This window comes from Cetorhinus maximus, chromosome 6 (genome assembly GCF_964194155.1).
Source record: "Cetorhinus maximus chromosome 6, sCetMax3.hap1.1, whole genome shotgun sequence".
Classification (NCBI taxonomy): Eukaryota; Metazoa; Chordata; class Chondrichthyes; order Lamniformes; family Cetorhinidae; genus Cetorhinus; species Cetorhinus maximus.
Genome location: NC_135884.1, coordinates 94,161,538 through 94,186,113, shown reverse-complemented (window position 1 = coordinate 94,186,113; position 24,576 = coordinate 94,161,538). Strand labels below are relative to the sequence as shown.

Sequence of the window (24,576 nt, the reverse complement as noted above, 5' to 3'; positions counted from 1 at the left end):
TGGGGTAGGGGGACTGACGGAGAGAGATTCACTGGGAACTGGGGTAGGGGGAATGACGGAGGGAGATTCACGTGGAGTTGGGGTAGGGGGAAAGACACAGAGAGTCACTGGGAGCTGGGGTAGGGGGACTGACTCGGAGAAAGTCACTGGGAGCTGAGGTACGGGGACTGACGGAGGGAGATTCGCTGGGAGCTGAGGTACGGGGACTGACGGAGGGAGATTCACTGGGAGCTGGGATATGGGGACTGTCACAGAGATAGACATTGGGAGCTGGGTCATGAAGACTGACACAGAGAGAGTCACTGGGAGCTGCGGAATGGGGACTGACACAGGGAGAGTCACTGGGAGCTGCAGAAAAGGGACTGACACAGGGAGACTCACTGGGAGCTGGGGTATGGGGGACTGACACAGTAATAGTCACTGGGAGATGGAGTAGTGGGGTACTGAGAGAGGGAGAGTCACTGGGAGCTGGGGTATGGGTGACTGACACAGAGAGAGTCCCTGGGAGGTGGAGTAGGGGGGAACTGACACAGGGAGAGTCACCGGAATCAGGGGAATGTGGACTGACACAGAGGAAGTCACTGGGAGCTGGGGCATAGGGACTGACCCAGAGAAAGTCACTGGGAGCTGTGGTATGGGGGACTGACACAGAAACTGTCAATGGGAGCTGGTGTAGGGGGGACTGACACAGGGAGAGTCACTGGGAGCTGGGGTATGTGGGACTGACACAGTAATAGTCACTGGGAGGTGGAGTAGGGGGGGACTGACACAGGGAGAGTCACTGGAATTAGGGGAATGTGGACTGACACAGAGAAGTTCACTGGGAGCTGGGGCATGGCGACTGACACAGAGAAAGTCACTGGCGGCTGGGGTATGGGGGACTGACGCAGAAACAGTCAATGGGAGCTGGGGTAGAGGGGGACCAACACAGGGAGAGTCACTGGAAGCACGGGAATGGGGACTGACACAGAGAAAGTCAATGGGAGCTGGGGTACAGGGACTGACGCAGGGAGAATCTCTGGGAGCTGGGGTGGGGGACTGACATGGAAAGAGTCACTGGGAGATAAGGTATGGGGGACTGACACAGAAACAGTCTCTGGGAGCTGGGGTAGAGCGGCCTGACACAGAGAGAAACACTGGGAGCTGGGTAAGGAGACTACTGACACAGAGAGTCTCATTGGGAGCTGGGGTATGGGGACTGACACAGCGAGAGTCACTGAGAGCGTGAGTAGGGGGACTGACACAGAGAGAAACACTGGGAGCTGAGGTACGGGGACAGATGGAGGGAGTTTCACTGGTAGCTGGGGTAGGGGGATGGACACAGAGAGTGTCACTGGGAGCTGAGTTACGGGGACTGATGAAGGGAGATTCACTGGGAGCTGAGGTACGGGGACTGACAGAGGGAGATTCACTGGGATATGGGGAATGACACAGAGGTAGTCATTGGGAGCTGGGTCATGGGGACTGACACATAAAGAGTAATTAGGATGTAGGGTATGGGGGACTGACACAGAAACATTCACTAGGAGCTGGGGTAGAGCGGTCTGACACAGAGAGAAACACTGGGAGCTGGGTAAGTGGGGTACTGACACAGAGAGAGTCACTGGGAGATGGGGCATGGGGACTGACACAGAGAGACTCACTGGGAGCTGGGGTAGGGGGACTGATGGAGTGAGATTCACTGGGAGCTGGGGTAGGGGGAATGACAGAGGGAGATTCACTGTGAGATATGGTAGGGGGACTGACAGAGATATTCACCTGGAGTTGGGGTAGGGGGACTGACGGAGGGAGATTCACTGGGAGCTGGGGTATGGGGACTGACACAGGGAGAGTCACTGCGAGCTTGAGTAGGGGGACTGTCACAGAGTGTCACTGGGAGCTGAGGTACGGGGACTGATGGAGGGAGATTCACTGGGACCTCAGTTATTGGGACTGACACAGAGATATTCATTGGGAGCTGAGTCATGGGGACTGACACAGAGAATCACTGGGAACTGCGGAATGTTGACTGACACAGGGAGAGTCACTGGGAGCTTGGGTATGGGGGACTGACACAGTTATAGTCACTGGGAGCTGGAGTAGGAGGGGACTGACACAGAGAGAGTCACTGGGAGGTGGAGTAGGAGGGGACTGACACAGGGAGAGTCACTGGGAGGTGGAGTAGGGGGGTACTGACACAGGGAGAGTCACTGGAATCAGGGGAATATGGGCTGACACAGAGAAAGTCACTGGGAGATGGGGTATGGGAGACTGACACAGAAACAGTCACTGTGAGCTGGGGTATGGGGGACTGACATAGAAGCAGTCAAAGGGAGCTGGGGTAGGCAGGGACTGACACAGAAACAGTCAATGGCAGCTGGGGTAGTGGGGGACTGACACAGGGAGAGTCACTAGAAGCAGTGTCTACGAGATGGCTTTTTGGAGCAGCTTGTGGTGGAGCCCACTAGGGAACAGGCAATTCTCGATTTAGTGATGTGTAAAGAGGCAGATTTGATAAGGGAGCTTAAGGTGAATTAACCCTTAGGAAGAAGTGACCATAATATGATAGAATTTACCCTGCAATTTGAGAGGAAAAAGCTGGAATCAGATGTAACAGTATTACAGTTGAATAAAGGCAACTACAGAGGCATGGGGGAGAAGCTGGCCAGAATTGACTGGGAGATGAGCCTAGCAGGAAAGACAGTGGAACAGCAATGGCAGGAGTTTCTGGGAGTAATTTGGGAGACACAGCAAAAATTCATCCCTAGGAAGAAGAAGCATACTAAAGGGAGGACAAGGCAACCATGGCTGACAAGGGAAGTCAGGGACAGCATAATAGCTAAAGAGAAAGCATACAATGCGGTGAAGAGCAGTGGGAAACCAGGGGATTGGGAAGCCTACAAAGACCAACAGAGGACAACTAAAAAAGAAATAAGGAGGGAGAAGATTAAATATGAGGGTAAACTAGCCAGTAATATAAAAGAAGATTGCAAGAGTTTTTTTTAGATATATAAAGGGTAAGAGAGAGGCAAAAGTGGACATTGGGCCGCTGGAAAATGACACTGGAGAAATAGTAGTGGGGAACAAAGACTTGGCGGAGTAACTGAATAGGTACTTTGCGTCAGTCTTCACAGTGGAAGACATGAGTGACATCCCCAAAGTTCAAGAGAGTCGGGGGGCAGAGGTGAGCATGGTGGCCATTACCAAGGAGGAGGTGCTAGGAAAACTGAAAGGTCTGAAGGTGAATAAATCACCTGGACCAGATGGATTACACTCCAGAGTTCTGAAGGAGATAGCTGAAGAGATAGTGGAGGCGTTAGTGGTGATCTTTCAGGAGTCAGGGAGGGTCCCAGAGGACTGGAAGATCGCTAATGTAACCTCCCTGTTTAAGAAGGGAGTGAGGCAAAAGACGGGAAATTACAGGCCGATTAGCCTGACCTCAGTCGTTGGTAAGATTTTAGAGTCCATTATTAAGGATGAGATTTCAGAATACTTGGAAGTGCATGGTAAAATAGGGCAAAGTCAGCGTGGTTTCATCAAGGGGAGGTCATGCCTGACAAATCTGTTAGAATTCTTTGAGGAGGTAAGGAGTAGGTAAGACAAAGGATGCCAATGGATGTTATCTACTTGGACTTCCAGAAGGCCTTTGACAAGGTGCCGCACAGGAGACTGCTCAGTAAGATAAGAGCCCATGGTGTTAGAGGCAAGGTATTAGCATGGATAGAAGATTGGCTGTCTGGCAGGAGGCAGAGAGTGGGGATAAGGGGGTCCTTCTCAGGATGGTGGCCGGTGACTAGTGGAGTTCCGCAGGGGTCAGTGTTGGGACCACAACTTTTCACTTTATACATTAATGATCTAGATGAAGGAACTGAGGGCATCCTGGCTAAGTTTGCAGATGATACAAAGATAGGTGGAGGGACAGGTAGTATTGAGGAGGCGGGAGGCTGCAGAAGGATTTGGACAGGTTAGGAGAATGGGCAAAGAAGTGGCAGTTGGAATACAACGTGGGGAAGTGTGAGGTCATGAACTTTGGTAGGAAGAATAGAGGCATGGACTATTTTCTAAATGGGGAGAGAATTCAAAAATCTAGAGTGCAAAGGGACTTGGGAGTCTTGGTCCAGGATTCTCTTAAGGTTAACTTGCAGGTTGAGTCGGTAGTTAGGAAGGCAAATGCAAAGTTGGCATTTATTTCGAGAGGACTAGAATATAAAAGTAGGGATGTGCTGCTGAGGGTTTATAAGGCTCTGGTCAGACCACATTTAGAATACTGTGAGCAATTTTGGGCCCCGTATCTCAGGAAGGATGTGCTGGCCCTGGAGAGGGTCCAGAGGAGGTTCATGAGAATGATCCCAGGAATGAAAGGCTTAACATATGAGGAACATTTGAGGACTCTGGGTCCATGCTCGATGGAGTTTAGAAGGATGAGGGGGGATTTGATTGAAACTTTCAGAATACTGAAAGGCCTGGATAGAGTGGACATGGGGAAGATGTTTCCATTAGTAGGAGAGACTAGGACCCGAGGGCACAGCCTCAGAGTAAAGGGAAGACCTTTTTGAACAGAGATGAGGAGAAACTTCTTTAGCTAGAGAGTAGTGAATCTATGGAATTCATTGCCACATAAGGTTGTGGAGGCCACGTCATTGAGTGTATTTAAGACCGATATAGATAGGTTCTTGATTGGTAAGGGGATCAAAGGTTATGGGGAGAAGGCGGGAGAATGAGGTTGAGAAACTTATCAGCCATGATTGAATGGCGGAGCAGACTCGATGGGCCGAATGGCCTAATTTCTGCTCCTATGTCTTATAGTCTTATGGAATGGGGACTGACACAGACAGAGTCACTGGGAGCTCTGGCAGGGGGACTGACACAGAGAGAGTCACTGGGAGCTGAGGTATGGGGGCTGACACAAAGAGAGTCACTGGGAGCTTGGGTAGGGGGAGTGACACAGAGAGAGTTACTGGGGGCTGGGGTAAGGGGACTGACGCAGGGAGAATCGCTGGGAGCTGGGGTGAGGGACTGACACAGAGAGAGTCATGGGAGCTGGGGTATAGGGACTAACACTGAGCGAATCTTTGGGAGCTGGGGTAGGGGGGGACTGACACAGAAAGAGTCACTGGGAGGTAGGGTATGGGGGACTGACACAGAAACAGTCACTGGGTGCTGGGGTATGGGGGACTGACACAGAAACAGTAAATGGGAGCTGGAGTAGTGGGGGACTGACATAGAGAGAGTCACTGGGAGCTGGGGTAGAGCGGTCTGACACAGAAAGAAACACTGGGAGCTGGGTAAGGGGGCTGACGGAGGGAGATTCACTGGGAGCTGAGGTACGGGGACTGACACAGAGAGAGTCACTGGGAGCTGCGGGATGGGGACTGAAACAAGGAGAGTCACTGGGAGCTGGGCTATGGGGGACTGACACAGTAATAGTCACTGGGAGCTGGAGTAGGCGGGGACTGGCACTGAATGAGTCACTGGGAGCTGCGGTATGGGGACTGACACAGAGAGAGTCACTGGGAGGTGGAGTAGGGGGGGACAGACACAGGGAGAGTCACTGTAATCAGAGGAATGTGGACTGACACAGAGAAAGTCACTGGGATCTTGGGTAGGGGGGACTGACACAGGAAGAGTCATTGGGAGGTAGGGTATGGGGGACTGACACAGAAACAGTCACTGGGAGCTGGCGTAGTGCGGGCTGACACAGAGAGAAACACTGGGAGCTGGCAAAGGGGGGTACTGACACAGAGAGAGTCACTGGGAGATGGGGCATGGGGTCTGACACAGAAAGAGTCACTCAGAGCTTGGGTAGGTGGACTGACATGGAGAAAGTCACTGGGAGCTGAAGAATGGGGACTGACACTGAGAGAGTCACTGGGAGATGGGGTATGGGGGCTGACACAGAGAGAGTCACTGGGAGCTGGGTTATGGGGACGAACACAGAGCGAATCTCTGGGAGCTGGGGTAATGGGGGCCTGACACACAAAGTGTCACTGGGAAGTAGGGAATGTGGGGACTGACACAGAAACAGTCACTGGGAGCTGGGGTAGAGCGGACTGACACAGAGAGAAACATTAGGAGCTGGGTAAGGGCAGGGGGCTCACACAGAGAGAAACAATGGGAGCTGGGGCATGGGGACTGACGGAGGGAGATTCACTGGGAGCTGGGGAAGGGGGACTGACGGAGGGAGATTCACTGGGAGCTGGGGTAGGGGGACTGACACAGAGAGATTCACCGAGAACTGGGGTAGGGCGACTGACAAAGAGAGAGTCATGGGAGCTGGGGTATCAGGACTGACCATGGGAGAGTCACTGGGAGCTGGGATATGTGGGAATGACACAGTAATAGTCACTGGGAGCTGGGGTAGGTGGGGACTGGCACAGATATAGATACCGGAAGCAGGGGTATGGGGAGTGACACATTCGAAGTCAATGTGAGCTGGGGCATGGGGACTGACACAGAGAGAGTCATTGGGAGTTGGGGCAAGGGGAGTGACACAGAGAGACTCATTGGGATCTGGGATAGATGGACTGGCACAGAGAGGGTCACTGGGAGCTGGGATAGTGTGACTGACACAGAGAGAGTCACTGGGAGATGAGGAAAGGGGGGACTGACACGAGGAGAGTCACTGGGAGCCGGGGTATGGCGGACTGGCACATTAATACTCACTGGAAGCTGGAGTAGTGGGGCATTGACACAGAGAGAGACACTGGAAGCAGGGGTATGGGGACTGACACCGGGGAAGTCAATGTGATCTGGAGTAGTGGGGCATTGACACAGAGAGAGACACTGGAAGCAGGGGTATGGGGACTGACACAGGGGAAGTCAATGTGAGCTGGGGCCTGGGGACAGACACAGAGATAGTCACTGGGACCTGGGATATGGGGACTGACACAGAGAGAGTCACTGGGTGCTTGGGTAGGGGGACTGACACTGAGAAAGTCACTGGGAGCTGGGGTATGGGGGACTGACACAGAAACAGTCACTGGGAGCTGGGTAAGGGGGGGACTGAGACAGAGAGGAACACTGGGAGCTGGGCAAAGGGGGGACTAACATAGCGAGAGGCACTGGGAGCTGGGTATGGGGACTGTCGCAGGGAGAGTTACTGGGAGCTGAGTATTGGGGACTGACACAGAGAGAGTCCCTGGGAGCTGGGGTATGGGGGGGCTGACACAGAAAGAGTCACTGGGAGATGGGGTAGGGCAGACTGACACATGGAAAAGCACTGGGAGCTGGGTAAGGGGGGGACTGACACAGAGAGAGTCACTGGGAGCTGGTGCATTGGGACTAACAGAGAGAAAATCACTGGGAGCCGGGGTACGGGGGCTGACACAGAGATAAGCACTGGGAGCTGGGCAAGCGCGGGACTGACACAGACACAGTCAATGGGATCTGGAGTATGGGGACTGACACAGAGAGAGTCACTGGGAGCTGGGGTATGGGGACTGACGAAGAGAGACTCATTGGGAGCTGGGATATGGGGACTGACACAGAGAGTGTCACTGGAAGCTCGGGTAGGGGGGGACTGATACAGAGTTAGTCACTGGGAGCTGGGGTAAGGGGACTGACTCAGATTGAGTCACTGGGAGCTGGGGTAGGGGGCAGACACAAAGCGAGTCTCTGGGAGCTGGATGGGGGGACTGACACAGAAAGAGTCACTGGGAGCTGGGGTAGGTAGGGACTGACACAGAGATAAACACTGGGAGCTGGGCAAGCGCGGGACTGACACAGAGACAGTCAATGTGATCTGGAGTATGGGGACTGACACAGAGAGACACTGGAAGCTGGGGTAGGTGGGGACTGACACAGAGAGAGTTACTGGCAGCTGGGATATGGGGACTGACACAGAGAGAGTCATTGGGAGCTGGGGCATGGGGACTGACACAGAGATAAACACTGGGAGCTGGGTAAGCGCGGGACTGACACAGAGACAGTCAATGGGATCTGGAGTATGGGAGCTGACACTGAAAGACACTGGAAGCTGGGGTAGGTGGGGACTGACACAGAGAGAGTCACTGCGAGCTGGGGTAGTGAATACTGACACAGAGGAAGTCAGTGGAAGCTGGGGCATGGGGACAGACACAGGGAGAGTCAATGGGAGCTGAGGTATAGGGACTGACACAGAGAAATTCACTGGGAGCTGGGACATTAGGACTGACACAGAGACGGACACTGGGAGCTGGGATAGGGTGGACTGACGCAGAAAGAGTCACTGTGAGCTAGGGTATGTGCGACTGACACAGAAATAGTCAGTGGGAGTTGTGGTAGAGGTGACTGACACAGGGAAAGTCACTGGGAAATGGGGTAGGGGGACTGACCCAGAAAGAGTCATTGGGAGCTGGGGTAGTGGGACTGACACAGAGAGAGTCACTGGGTCCCCTATTATTTGTCATTTATATAACGACGTAGATTACTATGTGGGGGCTAGGATTAGTAAGTTTGCGGATGACACAAAGGTTGGCTGGGTGGTTAACAGTGAGGTTGAGTGTCTTGGGCTATAGGAAAATATAGACGGGATGGTCAAATGGGCAGATAAGTGGCAGATGGAATTTAACCCTGAAAAGTGTGAGGTGATACACTTTGGAAGGAGTAAATTGACAAGGAAATATTCAATGAACGGCATGACACTAGGAAGCTCTGAGGAACAAAGGGACCTTGGTGTGTGTGTCCATAGATCTCTGAAGGCAGAGGGGCATGTTAGTGGGGTGGTGAAAAAGGCATGAGGGATACTTGCCTTTATCAATCGAGGCATAGATTACAAATGTATGGAAGTCATGTTGGAGATGTATATAACCTTGGTGAGGCCACAGTTGGAGTGCTGTGTGGAGTTCTGGTCGCCACATTATAGGAAGGATGTGATTGCACTGGAGGGGATGCAGAGGAGATTCACCAGGATGTTGCCTGGGATGAAACATTTAAGTTATGAGGAGAGGTTGGATAGACTTGGGTTGTTTTTGTTGCAGCAGGGAAGACTGAGGGGAAACCTGATCGAGGCATACAAGATTATGAGGGGTATGGACAGGGTGGATAGGGAACAGCTGTACCCCTTAGTTGAAGGGTCAGTCACAAGGGGACATAAGTTAAAGGTATGGGGCAGGAGGTTTAGGGGGGATGTGAGGATAAACTTTTTTACCAAGAGGGTGGTGACGGTCTGGAATGCGCTGCCTGGGAGGGTGGTGGAGGCGGGTTGCCTCACACCCTTTAAAAAGTACCTGGATGAGCACTTGGCATGTCATAACATTCAAGGCTTTGGGCAAAGTGCTGGTAAGTGGGGATAGGTAGGTAGTTCAGGTGTTTCTCATGCATTGGTGCAGGCTCGAGGGGCCGAATACCTCTTCTGTGCTGTGTGATTCTGTGATTTTGAGTCACTGGGAGCTGGGGTAAGGAGACTGACACAGAGAGAGTCACCGGGAGCTGGAGTAGGGGGGACTGACATAGAGAGAGAGACTGGGAGCTGGGGTAGGGGGACGGACACAGAAAGAGTCTCTGGGAGCTGGGGTATGGGGACTGACACAGTTATAGTCACTGGGAGCTGGGGTAGAGGGACTGACATAGGGGGAGAGCCTGGGAGCTGGGGTAGGGGGACTGACACAGGGAGAGCCTCTGGGAGCTGGGGTATGGGGACTGACACAGTAATAGTCACTGGGAGCTGGGGCATGGGGACTGACACAGAGAGAGTCACTGGGAGCTGGGGCATGGGGACTGGCACAGGGAGAGTCACTGGGAGCTGGGGTATGGGGACTGACACAGACAGAGTCACTGGGAGCTGGGGTATGGGGACTGACACAGACAGAGTCACTGGGAGCTGGGGTATGGGGACTGGCACAGGGAGAGTCACTGGGAGCTGGGGTATGGGGACTGGCACAGGGAGAGTCACTGGGAGCTGGGGTATGGGGACACAGAGAGTCACTGGGAGCTGGGGTATGGGGACTGACACAGACAGAGTCACTGGGAGCTGGGGTATGGGGACACAGAGAGTCACTGGGAGCTGGGGTATGGGGACACAGAGAGTCACTGGGAGCTGGGGTATGGGGACACAGAGAGAGTCACTGGGAGCTGGGGTATAGGGACACAGAGAGAGTCACTGGGAGCTGGGGTATAGGGACACAGAGAGAGTCACTGGGAGCTGGGGTATAGGGACACAGAGAGAGTCACTGGGAGCTGGGGTATAGGGACACAGAGAGAGTCACTGGGAGCTGGGGTATGGGGACACAGAGAGTCACTGGGAGCTGGGGTATGGGGACACAGAGAGAGTCACTGGGAGCTGGGGTATGGGGACACAGAGAGAGTCACTGGGAGCTGGGGTATAGGGACACAGAGAGAGTCACTGGGAGCTGGGGTATAGGGACACAGAGAGAGTCACTGGGAGCTGGGGTATGGAGACTGGCACAGGGAGAGTCACTGGGAGCTGGGGTAGGGGGACTGACACAAAGAGTCAGTTATTCACCCATTTTTTACATTTGGGGGAAATTCCCTGATCTTGTTCCTTCTTGTTTTCTCGAAGAGAGAGAGGGGGGGACCTGGGTGGTGGGGGTATCTCCTCCGGGCAGGTGTTCCCACTGCTGGGGAGGTGACAGGCTCAGCAACAGGGACGCTGTATGGGATCCGGCACAGTCAGCGTGAGGGAAAGTCTCCGCCTGCCCCTGAGTATTAGTGGCTGTGTAGAGTTTGTGCAGGCAAGTTTGGGGAGGGCGAGGTGATTGAAGCTCTGATAATATTTCCGCTTTGATCTTTCGGGGAGATCTGGCAGTTTGTCTGCTCACTCTGTGTGTGTGTGTGTGGGGTGGGACTGTTCCATGTACAGAGCTGACAGCGCAGTCAGACGCTGTCTGCAAACCGCAGCTCGAAGCGGGGGGAGCTCCGGGGCTCTGTCATCCTCAGCAGCAGCTGTACCGTCTAACTGCCACCTTGAGTCATGGTCAACTGGATTCCCCTCCACACTGTGCTCACTCTCACGATCCTCTCTACAGGTGGGTCTCCACAACACAACCCGCAATATTTTCCATTCAAGAATCTTTCTTGCCGCTTCTTCGCTTGAGAGGGAAGTCTTCTCCCTGACTCCTTCATTTTCTCTCCATGATGATCCCAGCATTTGGATGGGAGACGCTTCAGGGCGTCTGCAGAAATCCCTGCAGTGTTGTTAGTTGTGAGATGTTAACTCTGCTCCTCTGCATTTACAGGTTCCGCCTGCCCTGCTGAGCGTTTGCAGCATTTGGCTTGTTTTCTCTCTGAAAGTCTCTCTTTCTCCACAGTTACCGGGAGTCCCAAGCTCCGTGTAGGTCAGTATCCCGACAAGCTGAACAAGAGCAGAGGAGCCAACGCGACTTTTTTCTGCACCTTCGCCTTTGTCAGAGGTGTCCAGGTGAAATGGTGGAGGGACGGCGAGCGGAGCTTCCTCTCGGCAGTAACTGACAGCAGGTATCGGTTTGAAATCCGGAATAAAGCCAGCGCCGCCTTCCTGCTCCTGGATGTGGATGTCCCGGACTCGGGCCTCTATTACTGCAGAGCCAGTAGCGCGGACAAAGCGGGGAATGGGACCGGCACAAGGCTCCTGGTAACCGGTGAGTGGCCCACAGCCCAAAATATCCCGTGTAAAGTGGGAACGATCCTGACGCAGCTCATCCTGCCGCTGGTCTCAGTTCTTAGTGAGATGAGAGGTTAGTGAGAGAGGGTCAGGCCAGTGATCTGAACATTTAGACTGAAATCACTGACCCAGGGCTGGCAGCGGCACTGACCAGGAGAGCAGGGGGTCACGGGGGGAGGGAATTCAGACCCAACGAGCTGGAATCCAGATCAGGGATCCACTAGGTTCTGTACCTGAGACTGGGATCATTTCAGTGCCGGAGTGTTGGTCTGAGGGGGAAAAGATGCGGGAGTTACAAGCTGTACGACTGAGTGATTCCACCGTCCTTACACTGTCAATCACCGGCTTCTCATGGGTTATCAAACTCTCCACCAAAACAGGCTCCAAATTCCCCCGCGGGGCCGCCGAGAATGTGTGGGAATCCTGGAGCTGATGGAAATGTTTGTGTCGGGACCGAGCGGCCGGAGTTGAAGTATTTCCCTCTGGGCGGCCTCCTGGCGGCGGCTCGTTGTCCCTCAAATCCTCAAGCCCCGTATCTGCAGCTTCCAACACACAGCCCACTTTAACCAGGGCGGGGAGTGCTCCTTCTGTCTGTGTGTGGGGGTGCAATCTGGGCCCTGTTCATGAAGCCGGGTGAACTATCCTGTGTGATGGGTTCAATCTCCAGCCCTTCCCTTCCTGTCTTTCGCCGAGAAATTCACCCGAGTTTCAAACCTTGTGAAATATGAATAATGACTTTTACCTGAACAATAACCGGCTCCACCCCCATTCCCTGATTCCTGTTCAATATTGGACACGCGGTGTGTCTGATATGATCAGCGAAATTTCTGTCTTCATCTGTCCAGCTGACCCACCAAAAACATCGACTGGACAAAATCCATTAAAACACAGAATGAAAATCCAGCAAAAGAGGAGTGAAGAAATCTGCGGCTGTCTGAGAGTTTTTAAAAACTTTCGCCTGAAAATTACTGCCTGGGATTTGTATTAAAAATCCTCCCAGTTAATTATCGGATGAATTAACTCGTTTATTTTATGCCAGTAATTAAAGGTTTTAACGAGTTAACCCAATTGTAAGATTCCACAAACACTTGGCGCGTTTATATCAAAGTCCTCGCTCATTTCCCTGCAGTGTTAACTTGCTTTCTGGTCCAGCGCATTGCGGTTTTTGGCCCGCTTTTCGCTCCCTCCAGCTGCCAAAAGATCTGCTCCTAATTTTGAACTGGATTTAATGTCGACATAATCGGAACCATTGGCAGAAAATTAAATAAAATCATTTGGAAAGGGAGACGTGTCTCAGCGAGCACAGGAAGAAACCATTCGGGTCTCATTGAATAGAAAGATCCAGCTCTTCTTTCAAAAAGCAGGTTCGATGGGCTGAATGGCCTACTCCTACTCCTGTGTCCCTCTGTTCCTAAAAGGAGTTCCCAGGAGTTAGCCTCATCCCTGAAGTAGAATGAGCGCCATCTCTGAGAGAGAAGGCAGCTCACCTTCACCCTAAACACGATGAAGGAGCGAGACTGTCACTCCTCCTTCCCATGTGGCATGGTGTCTGTTTTACTGGGGCGTGTGGAGCTGGGGCGGCTCCTCCTGCACAGCTCACACAGGGAGACGCTTCCCGATTCTCTCGGGATTCCTCGCCCCACTTTGTGAATTCATCCTCTCACTGTGTCGGTCTCAGTGCGGGTATTAAACGGCGAGACAAAGGAGGCTCTGTTACTCGCTGCCTTGTGTTTTATCCTTCAACACGAAGACCAGAAACGTGTCAGGCATCTGACACTTTGAAATTATCCATGACCTTTTCGATGTTGCTGTGAGATTTCATCAGCGATGAAAGTGGCGAGCGGCGGGTGGACCTCTGACATCTGAGCGCCTTGGAAAGGAGCCAGTCGGGCCTTGGAATCCAACGGTGGGAGCATTAATAGACAAGAGGGCTTCTTACTAAAACAGGGCAGAGATTGGTGAACGATTTCAACTGCTGAATTACTGCCACCAACCTATTTGCAAAATGCATTCGGTCTATTAATTTTATCCCATATGACAGACACATTAGACCATTAGCGGTGTACTCAGAATTACTCAAATTCCTTCTGCTAGTTTAGCTATGATTGTTGTAGTGCTCCCCACATGCTCAGACAGATATTTCCGTGCTCTTCACGGACCACTGGTCAAGGAGTGGATTGTGAATAGGAGCGGGCAGGAGAAAACCAAAGAGAGAAGAGGTGTTTGAAGGCGATGATGAGTTGATCGCAGGTTGTAGGTGTCGGACAGAGAGTTCCAGCGGGGTGAAGGGCTGAACACCAGCGAGCCGGTCAAAATTGGGCCAGTTGTGTGGGGGCGGGGGGGTGGGAGAAGACGGTGCATTAGGAGAGTATGGCCGGCTGGGCAATACCGAAATGGGATGGGGGAAGTGGACGGACGGATTTGAAGATAAGGATCAGGATTTTGGAATAGATTAGTTGGAGTAGAGGGTCAGTGGAGCTGGATACGGGCTGAGTGGGTAGGGGAACAGGCTGCCCTACTTTCGACCGCTTCACCGGGCAACTTCGTTCCTCGAAGTGGTCACGTTAAGGAGGCTTTGGCAAAGAGTGCAGAGTTTGAGCTGCAATAGTCCTAATGGGCTCAGTTTGCAATTGAACAGTAAACCAAGCTCGCCATTTGCAGGTTTAATCCGAGGCTGGTTGGCGCTGAGCGGAGGTTTATAAAAATTGAAGATATCTTCTTCAACTTTATTGATATTCAGCCAGAGGCAGTTTTGGCAGAGTTTATATCTAAGGATCAGAAAAACAACTGGACAGGTGCGGGCGCCTTTAGATGCAGCCGGGAGTTAGAGAGTTAGGAGAGAGCATCACCGCTTTACACATTGAATCTAACCCACACCTTCAGCTCGTGTTCCAAAAGAATTGGATATAAATGAAGATAAAGGTGCCAATCATCGGGCACAAGGATACGCAGAAGTGAGTGTACAGTCGATAGAAGAGACTGGTGGCAACATAATCTCAGCTAACACGAAGATCCTGTGAGGACAATGTCATGGACATAGACAGAGGGACAGAGAGACAATGGAGAGGTTGCTAGAGATCCAGCGGTGACCTGTTACAAACAACTTTATCAATTACTTCGACCAGTATGGTTCATGTTGTAGAAACCTGAATGGGCAGACCCAGGCGGGCAGTGGGAGAAGAGATGGGGGGTGGATTTAACAAACGGTGTGGCTGTGATGTGAGAACTGGAATGTTAATGGTAGGTGATGGGTGGAGAGAATGAGTGTCAAGGCAAACACAAACTCTGCCTCTACGCTGTGGAAAGCCTGCCAAAATGTTAAAGGAGGAGCGCTTCAGATAGTCGTGCGAAGAATGTATTCACTAGGATCCCACGGTGTGATAAGAGATTGGCTCACGGCCCTAAGCCCTCTAACAGAATGGGGGTGCTCTTTACCGGGACCACATCCGCCCCCCGCGATTCCTCTCTGCCTCAGCAACCGATCGAATCCGAGTAAAACAGGAAGCGAATTACAACAATGGAGCTGGTAATCATTTATTAGACCCACTGCACAGGAGTGCATTTCAAAGTAAACCGTACAATGCGTACCCACAAACAGGAAGAACCCAGTGTTCAATATCAACCAGCAGAAACTTCTATCTGAAATATACAGCCTGAGAGAGCAGTGTAAATACACAGAGAAACAAAAAGTCTACACCACACAAAAACACACTCCTTCCACAAGTTTACTACCCCAAAGGGCGGTTTGTACTGAAGCCGATCACCGCTTCTCCCCAGAGGGGGATGGAGGGAAGTTTACCTAGAAAGAGCCGCATTAATATACCAGCAATGAGCTCCTCTATTGCTTAGAGTTAAATATCATTCGTGTCCCTCCACTTTTAGCAGTTTTGATGGATCAGGAATTGTTGACTCAATCCAAAAACAATTTGTTTGTTGAAGAAAAGGGGAGGATTGTGGCAGGGGGCACAATGATGTTTCTCAATTTCCATTGGAAGCGGCGCCGCCAACCTTGCCATAGAGACATGGGAACAGCAGGCCTTGGAGCCCGTTCTGCCAGTCCGTGAGATCATTTTTCACCTCATTCCACATACCCGCCTTTGTCCTAGGTCCCTTTGGCTAACAAAAGTCTTACCAGTCTCAGAGTTAAAATGTGCAATTGGTCTAATATCAATTGTTTTTTTTTGCGGAAGAGATTTCCAAATTTCTACCGCCCTTTATAGGTAGGAGAGTTTCCTCATTCCACCCCTAAAAGGTCTGGATCTATTTTTATACTATAGCCGTAGTCCTGGACTCCTCAACCAGCAGATGGTATCATCTATCGACCCTCTCCTTTCCCATTAATACATTGAAATCACCCCTTAACCTTCTGAACTCCAGGGAATACAACGCCAGTTGCTGAAACCTCCTCCTGTGACTTAACCATACCATCCTGGTAAACCTACACTGCAGTCGCTTCAAGACCAATGTATCCTTCCCAAAGAGTGGCCAGAAGCGCTCACAGTGCTCCCGGTACTGTGCTCTTTGTATAAATGAAGCATGACTTTATCCCGTTGTGTCCGAGTTCTCCAGATATAAAGGTCATTCGCCATTTTAGTTATTTTCTGCATCAGTTCATGATATTTTAATAATTGATGTACCTGGACCCCCGCATCTCTTTTGGACACCCACTGATTCCAGTTTTAGAATATACTCTGTTCTATTCTTTTTAGCTCCCAAGTGGGTGACCTCACATTTGCCAATATTGAAATCTTTTACCCATTCACTTCGAATTATGAAGAGATATTGATCGACTATGTTCCTATTTACACCGCTGTGAAAGCTGCTTATCTGTGTGCCTTCGGCAAATCTGGATAGGTGGCTCTCTATCCCTTCGTCTAAATGGTCAACAAACTGGTGAACAGTTAAGGCTTCATCAGAGATTCTTGTGGGACACCATTAGTCATTTAGAGTATCCGCCCATTCTCCCAATCTCTGTCTCCTGGGCCTCACCCGATTTCCTGATCAGCTCAATACTTTGCCTTCCATTCCATGGACTTTAACCTGAGCGAACAGCCCTTTCCCTGTGCAGGAGCTGGACAGTCATCAAATAATATTGCTGGGTATTATTAAATGGACTTATAACCAAGTCTGTCTGGACATTCAGTGGGTGGTTAATGAGAGACTCTGATGAGTGACTTAACCCGAGCAATTCTCAATGGATCTGTAGTTATTCATAATATAAATGTGCGTAAATTTAAATTCAACCCTCTGACCTGCCCGAGGGGCTTTGTGAACAGTTTAGCGGGCGGGAGATACCAGAAATGGAGCAAAACTCAGGCATTGAAACAAATACCGACAGCTGTGTCTGAGAATGAAAGCTGTCCAGGGGCTGGTTTACTCTGAACATGCTGGAAAAACTCAGCAGGTCAGGCAGCTTCTGTGGAGAGAGAAACAGAGTTAACGTTTCGACTCCGCATGGCTCTTCTTCAGATTTATTCTGGTCGGTGCTTGAATTGCCGGGATTGGGAAACAATTGACTGATCCTGGCAGACCCTGTCCCAGTTTCTAATTCCAGAGCGAATCTCCCCCGTTGCAACTTCGGCGGAAACCCGGGAGAAATGGCTCTTGACTTTGACCCCTCCTTCACAAACACCAATATTACAAAGGGTCCTAGGATCGGGAGAGGATGGGTAATGTAGATGAGAATGAGAAGTAGTTGAATGCGAGAAAGATCCATCGAATGAACGCTTCAAAGCGAAATAAAACCGGGGGGAGGGGGGTGGGGGATGATTAAATTTGGGACTGAATAAAATCTCCAGTCGAAACCGGCATCAGAATAATGAGCTTTTTTTTCTGCCCCCCCGCCTCAAAGCGCCTCCCTATTCTCCGCAGATTGTTCCCACCGTGTCTGGGAAAGGCTCGGGGGTTTTCCTCAGACTTGCCTGTAGCTCTGGCCGTTTTTACTCCAAGGAGCTGAGCATCAACTGGTTTGTGAACGGCACCGAGGTTGTAACGGGGATCCGCGGGGATATACAGCCTCGGCCGGAAAAGCTGTTCGAAGCTTCCAGCTATTTGGAGGAATCGCAGCCTGTTCCGAATGGGACGGTTTATACCTGCCGGGTCTCATACCCGGACAACCAGATGCAAACCCATTACACCTACTTTTCCAGTCTTGCAGGTATGGCCATTTTCACAGCTTCTCAAACGTCCCGCGCGGTTTTGTAATGTGCACAGATATATGGCATTGCATTTACATCAGCTTGGATTTCCCCGGAGTACAGTTCACAAGACACGTTGTGGTGGGAATATCTCCTGGTACGGGAGGGGTAACGTTCGGATTCATTCCGGGTATTTAAATAAAGCGATAATCTAGATCGAAATCACAGGTGACATTTTGGGCCACTCCCGCTTTAGTAACAATGAACGTGACTAACATCAACATCATGCCTAGCTTGAAGAAGTACTGCTCTTCTCACTAACATCAAAGCTCAGCCGGCATACAAACTCACCAAGCGGCGAGAGCCAGGCAAGGAAGGGATACCTTCTACCTGGAATGCATTGGCTGAGAGGGTGGGGAAGTAGAAACTTTCCAAAGGGGAATTGGACATAAATCTGAAAAGAAAAAAAAAATCCAGGGTTTATAGGGAAATAACATGGGAATGGAACTAACTGGAAGGGCCGAATGGCCTCCTCCTGTGCTGTCAGATTGCATTATGTCCCCTATCAGTGGCATCTCCCTCTCCAAGTAAAAGCAGCTAATGGAAAACTTCTGGGATAATGTATTTTAAGTATTAGAATCATTTAGCAACAACCATTTCCCACTTTGGGCAGGAGCTTGCTGCAAGCATTGAAATAAGACTGACCGGCAAATTTCCAGGGGTTAGTTCAGGAGACAGTCTCATTCGGTCACACTTCCGGTGCCAATGCCAGGAGAGGGAGGGAAATACAATAGAACCTGTGCATTTTATCTTAACACAAAGGATCACAGTCCTAACAGGCAACTTCATTCATTCGAATCACATGGATGGCATTGGCTTTCATTTTAAAGGTACTTAGTCTTCATCAGAAAGTGTTTATAGTACACCTATATTTATTGGAGTGAAGACCCAAAAGAGCAAAGTATAGTTTTTGCTGCAACAATGTGATCTGGAATTGAAAAAAGTCAAGTATACTAATGTGATACATGTCACTGCTTAAGGTGCTTGGAAGCAAAGAAATATTTTGCCAAATGCCTTCTCACAAACTTGGAACCTCTTTAAGGTAGCGATATTCCTACATTTTAGAAAACTCCTGTCCCTGTAATTGAGAAATTAAAGTAGAAACTGTTCAATTTTAAATGGCATTGACGAATTTAATCAGGAGCTGAGCAGAGCTCAGAGAAGGGTAGGCTTTTACAATGAACGTGAGCACAGTTAGAATAGGAGAGGATAGAGAAGATAAATTAAAACATTTCTCCTCTACCCAATACCCCTTTGTCACCCTGACAATTTTAACAACAATATACATATATTTCTAACCAGTATTATTTGCAACCACCATGTTTACTTATCAGGATGTGGTAGAGTCAGATTAAATCACACTGTTACTCTGTACATCAGTGTTTAAATTAAATGCTGTAACATGCACATGCTTTATTGTTCATACGTTTCCTGTGGTGCAATATAACTATTACATCGAGTATTGTATTTGCGCTTTGAAATTTTGCAGAGCAAAAATCAGACGTTCTGCCCTGGTGGATCTATATCTGTATTGGGAGTGGGGCTTTCCTCCTGCTGCTCCTGATTATTACATCAATACTTTGTAAATTCTGTGTCTGCGGAGGTAAGCATGCTGCACTTTGCTAAATGGTTTAACTTTAGAATTTTCAATATACTTGACTTTTAAAAATGCATTATAATGAACTGAAGTGATAACGTAAGTGATAATTGTCTGAAGTAACTGTACTCATGAATTTAAACAATGCTTTCAGTAAACACTGAAGAAGGTTTTGTGACAATGGGAAAGTTGATACTCTTATGTGGTGAATAATACAGCATTTATTGTACACCACTAGACAGCCTCTTCAGTTGCTAGTTTGACATCTGAATGGAGTAAATCTTGTCATATCTCAGTTAATGCGAGAGGCATAAGAATGAATCAATGCCACAGATATTTATACCATGTATTGCATCAACTATCCTAATATTGCAGCTTGCACAGTGCAGTCCCATGGCCCAGCGCTGTCCTATTACTGGTAGATATGACACAAAAGAGTGGCATGCATAAATATTGCAAGCAGAGTATGTTGTGTTACCTTGGAGTTGTATAATTTCCTTACAAGTATACAGATAACATTTTGGTAACTCTCCTTTATCCCAGGTGTTTAAGTCATGTTAGATTTCTCAAGAGCTTTCTAAAACAGTAAATTCTGCACTTTATCAATAGCAAAGGCCAATAAGTAACCTCATTATCTATTTAAACTGCATAGATTACATCAGTTTAAAGGTCCACCAGGCCCACTACATCCAAAGGCCATGGAGTATATTAATTCATAACTTAAATAAAGGATACTATCCAAGTGCTGGGATCACTCCCACCTACCTTCACAATGTAGATATTGGGGATGACTCCCACTGACCTTCATGAGTTAGATATTGGGGATCATTCTTGCTTTCTTTCATGAACTGGGATAAGAGACCAGCTAGATATGTTGAAGCTAATTTGATCAATCAAGGAAAGTTAGTAACTAAATCTAATTAGGTTAATTCATATTGAGGCCATTTGCCTTGAGCAATAGCTGGGACTGACTTTAGTCATTTTTATTGAGACTTATTTGATTGCCAACTGATATTAATCAGATTGTTCTGAACTGATCTGTAATTTCATCTCCAAGTGAGGTAATGAGAAAGAATCATTAAAATGAATCAATGAAACATTATGGAACAATTAGTAGACATCTGGTTTGAAAAATCAGTTTATTAGTTTGTGAAATTACAGTGTTTCTATTAATTGGTGCAGATCAAAGGCGGTAATACATTGAAAGGCAATTTGCTGATCTGCCTGTTCCTACCTGCCAGAGAATTTGTTTAAAGTCATGTTATTTATTATCCATTTATTCTCTGCTAGGTAAAAGGAGAAAAACAGAGAAAAGACATGTTCGGGAAAAGCAGGTAACTTGTCTATAAGCTTTCTTTTTAAAAATTAGCTCCTCTGAAATTCCTTAAAAATTTTGTAGAATAAAATATCTTAAACATGGACAACAAAAAAGAGAATTGTGATTATGCAGCAAAGGTTTCTCACTGCATTTTTCTATGGATATTCAGTTCTGAATCATAGGCATGGTTAGAATGTAATACATAAAAATTGATGTGTTCCCTTTGTTATCTTGTAGGATTGTCAAATTACTTTCGTTTATGCATAAAAGTTTGTATATTTAATAATTCTCCTGGAATTACAAACTCATGCTGGAGTATGGTTTAATAGACTGGGTTTCCTCTGATACCTTGTTGAAGTGACACTACATGTATAAAACGCAACAGTATGGCCCCAATTTTAACCAGGGGGTGGTGGAAATGTTGCGCACATACACTGAAGCAAGCAACACATTCAGCAGCAATGGAGGCATTGAGAACCAGTCAATTTTAATAAACAGGCCTCATTTCATCAAAACAAAAAACCTCTGCAGATGCTGGAAATCCAAAACAAAAACAGAATTACCTGGAAAAACTCAGCAGGTCTGGCAGCATCGGTGGAGAAGAAAAGAGTCGATGTTTCGAGTCCACATGACCCTGGGTCATGTGGACTCGAAACGTCGACTCTTCTCTTCTCCACCGATGCTGCCAGACCTGCTGAGTTTTTCCAGGTAATTCTGTTTTTGTTTTGTTCTCATTTCATCAAATTTTGTTAGAGTCCTGCCCAAATACGCTTGTTCTGCACCTGGCTGGCAGGTGGGAGCGGCAATTCAGCAGGGGTTGGAGATGCAACCAAGCACTTGCAGGAAAGGTGACTGGCAGTCAGGTAAATAGTGAGGGGGAGAGAAAGCCTGGGGCAAGCACAGTGCATTTCTTTATGGGGTACAGAGGGATTTTGATACTGTCAAAGTCAATATCTTGTCAATCTCTTTTGTACTATTGTCTTGCAGCAAATGCAGAAACCAGCTAATTTCAAGATGGCATATACAGACTTGGATTTCAACAGCCTTGCAAAAGACACAAAATTCCCGCAGATGGAAAAAAGAACAAAATGCCCCCACCTGCCACCAAGGAACCAGCAGAGAGATGACAAGGTTGTTTATGCAACACCCCCACTCAAACAATACCAAGGCAGAAAGATGGGCCGCTCTGTGCAGTGAACCTGAGCACAACACATCAGGTACTAGCAAGAAGTTGCTTCTGCAAACTTAGCTGGTCCTGAATTAACAGTTTAAATATATATACTTATACCACTTTTTATAGGATTCATTCAAACCATAATATTTTCAGTAAATATTTTCTTACTCTGTCCCCTCACATGAATGTTGCTGAATAACAGCCTTTGTGTTATAAATATAACAAATAATATGATGGCAACCGATGTTAATGACAATAGTTTCATTAGTGTTAGACAGCAATCGTCTGAATGCAGCACACAGTAAAGGAACAAAAACAAAAATAGCTGGAAAAACTCAGCAGGTCTGACAGCATCTGCGGAGAGGAATACAGTTAACATTTCAAGTCCGTATGACTCTTCATCAGAACTGTAAAGGAACTTTGGAGTCTACACAAATTAAAACTAGAAACTGAAATTGGATTGGTATTAAATTACAAGAAAAATGTCCAAACCCCTCTCCTCCCCCACCAAGGCTAACGTCCTTACCTTGAAGAGCACAAAGTACATTAGAAAACAAAACCTACACAGTATGCTCACAGGAATATTTGGCCATTTTACTCTTTTTGGTTGAACGGGCCTGCGTGCAGAACTGGTTGCAAATGTCACTGAGGGATTGAAATAATATTTCTGGAAAGTAAGTTGTGAGGAAATGATTGAGAGTTTTCAAACAACAAAAAGAAACAATGATTATGAACATAGAGGGGCTTTTTGTGCAGAGCCAGCAGAGAAGATTATAAAATAAATAATGCAATCAGCTAAATTTAATGAGCAACTTCTTCAAAGAGATAACATACGATAAGTAAGTGCCATTTGGATCAATCCTTCCACAGACCATGTACAGTTTGTACTATGATGTATTTCATCTCCAGGTACAAATGAACAGCTAAGCTGACCCCAGATTGTAATGCAGCAAAACATCAGTTCAAATGACTACATTAATTTACTCCATTCTACTAAAACCCTTATTGTCATTATGTCAAGACATAGGAATGTCTTCCACATAGTGCTTCATGTATGACCAAAGTTAACCACATATTTATGTGGTTCTTCATAGAATCATACAAAAAAAAAGTGGCCATTCAGGCCACCATGCCTATCCCAGGCCTTTTAAAGAGCTATTGAATTACACCCACTCTGTGTAGTCCTTCTTCTAATAAAATAACTAATTGTAGTGTTAATTGCTTCTGATGGGAACCATATCATAGCTCAATTCTTTCCAAGCAAAATATTAGTATATTTTAACCTCAATGATTTTATTCTGCAGAACTCATTTACTCTCTGTCCCAGACAATTTTCTCTATCCATTACCCTCTCCTGTTTTCTGTTAGCAACCCACTTTCCAATGAAGCTGATGCATTTGCCATTCATTTCAAGAGCATTGTCTTCCTTGAAAGTCTCACAGATGGAACTTGGTAAAATTACTAGCTTATGAATTGATATACACCTTGAATTACTAGAGAGCTCCCACTGCATGTACAGCAACTGTAGATGATACTTGGTGTTGAGGGGGAGATAGGAATTGGGCTTGATGGTACAATTACAATCTACATGCATTGTTGGGGACACCATGACTGCAGACAGAATGGGAGGAGGCAGTGGTGCAGTGGTATTGTCACTGCACTAGTATTCTACAGACCCAGGGTAATGCTCTGGGGACCTGGGTTTGAATCCCATCCGTGGCAGATGGTGAAATTTGAATTCAATAAAAATCTATAAATGAAAGTCTGATGATGGCCATGAAACCATTGCTGATTGTCATAAAAACCCATCTGGTTCACTAATGTCCTTTAGGTAAGGAAATCTGTTGGTCTGGCCTACATGTAACTCCAGACCTACAGCAATGTGGTTGGCTCTTAAAATGCCCTCTGACTGACAATGGGCAATAAATGCTGGCCTAGCCAGCAATGCCCACATCCCATGAACGAATAAAAAGGACAGAAATGTGCTGTGTAAGTCTGAGTGGCATAATGGTCATGGCAGAGGTTTAGGGTTTCAATGCTATAAAAATGAAACTAATATGTACCACAGCAAACCCCAGTCAGCTGAGGACAGAGCTTACAACAGCATACATAAATGAGAAAATAAACCCAATGTGTTGATCTTAGTGTTGAGATTATGGAAGGTTAGAGATCAGAGTCAGTGGTTTTGGCGATTGATTGTTCAGAAGGTCCTGTGCAGCTCGAGAACTCAATGTGTACATTTGATATGATGTATACCTCTGCTTTGTAAATTCTATCAACGAAATAAAGGTTTTTTATTTCTGTAACTGGTGTAATATCACTTCAGTTTCATTCACATGGCAGACTCCATAAGCCCTGGTGCATTAAATTTGCGTTCAAGAAAACGGAAATTTTATTTCTACATGAAGATCAAAATGACTTTTTGGCTTTGGATTTGGCTGTTTTGGTGTTCAAACAGTCAGGCTCCTCAATAACCACAATTAAACTCCGTCTTCTCGGTTGTCATTGAGAAATCAGTGAACTGATGGGTGGAAGAGCCCCTAACTGCGCACACAGCTATAAACATCACCATCTCCTGGTGAAGTAGCGGCAGTCCCAAATAACGTCTCCTTGCAGAGTCAAGTCATTGCGCCCCTCGGTATATGGAGATTGGAATTCACGTGTTCCACTGACTGAGGAACCTGGTGACAAGTCTCACTCGGTTGCGCCTCACACGCTCTGTGCAACGCTGGT

At 48.1% G+C, this 24,576-nt stretch overlaps 1 protein-coding gene across 1 annotated transcript; it reads left to right on the top strand.

Annotated features, from left to right (window-relative positions):
- The first annotated feature begins 10,743 nt into the window (after positions 1–10,743).
- LOC144681929 (uncharacterized) lies at positions 10,744–24,132 on the top strand. The gene is made up of 6 exons (XM_078544105.1): positions 10,744–10,943; positions 11,226–11,534; positions 17,409–17,714; positions 19,244–19,357; positions 20,642–20,685; positions 21,657–24,132. The coding sequence occupies exons 1-6, from the start codon at positions 10,889–10,891 to the stop codon at positions 21,864–21,866; spliced, it is 1,038 nt and encodes a 345-aa protein (XP_078400231.1). The 5' UTR covers positions 10,744–10,888; the 3' UTR covers positions 21,867–24,132.
- The last annotated feature ends 444 nt before the right edge of the window (positions 24,133–24,576 follow it).

What these genes read in the sequence shown, in the direction of transcription:
- LOC144681929 (XM_078544105.1), top strand. Translation starts at nt 10,889, where the DNA reads ATGGTCAACTGGATTCCCCTCCACACTGTGCTCACTCTCACGATCCTC. An exon ending in CACAAGGCTCCTGGTAACCG is followed by an intron (nt 11,535 to 17,408) that starts GTGAGTGGCCCA and finishes CCCGCCTCAAAG; the next exon opens with CGCCTCCCTATTCTCCGCAG. An exon ending in CTACTTTTCCAGTCTTGCAG is followed by an intron (nt 17,715 to 19,243) that starts GTATGGCCATTT and finishes GAAATTTTGCAG; the next exon opens with AGCAAAAATCAGACGTTCTG.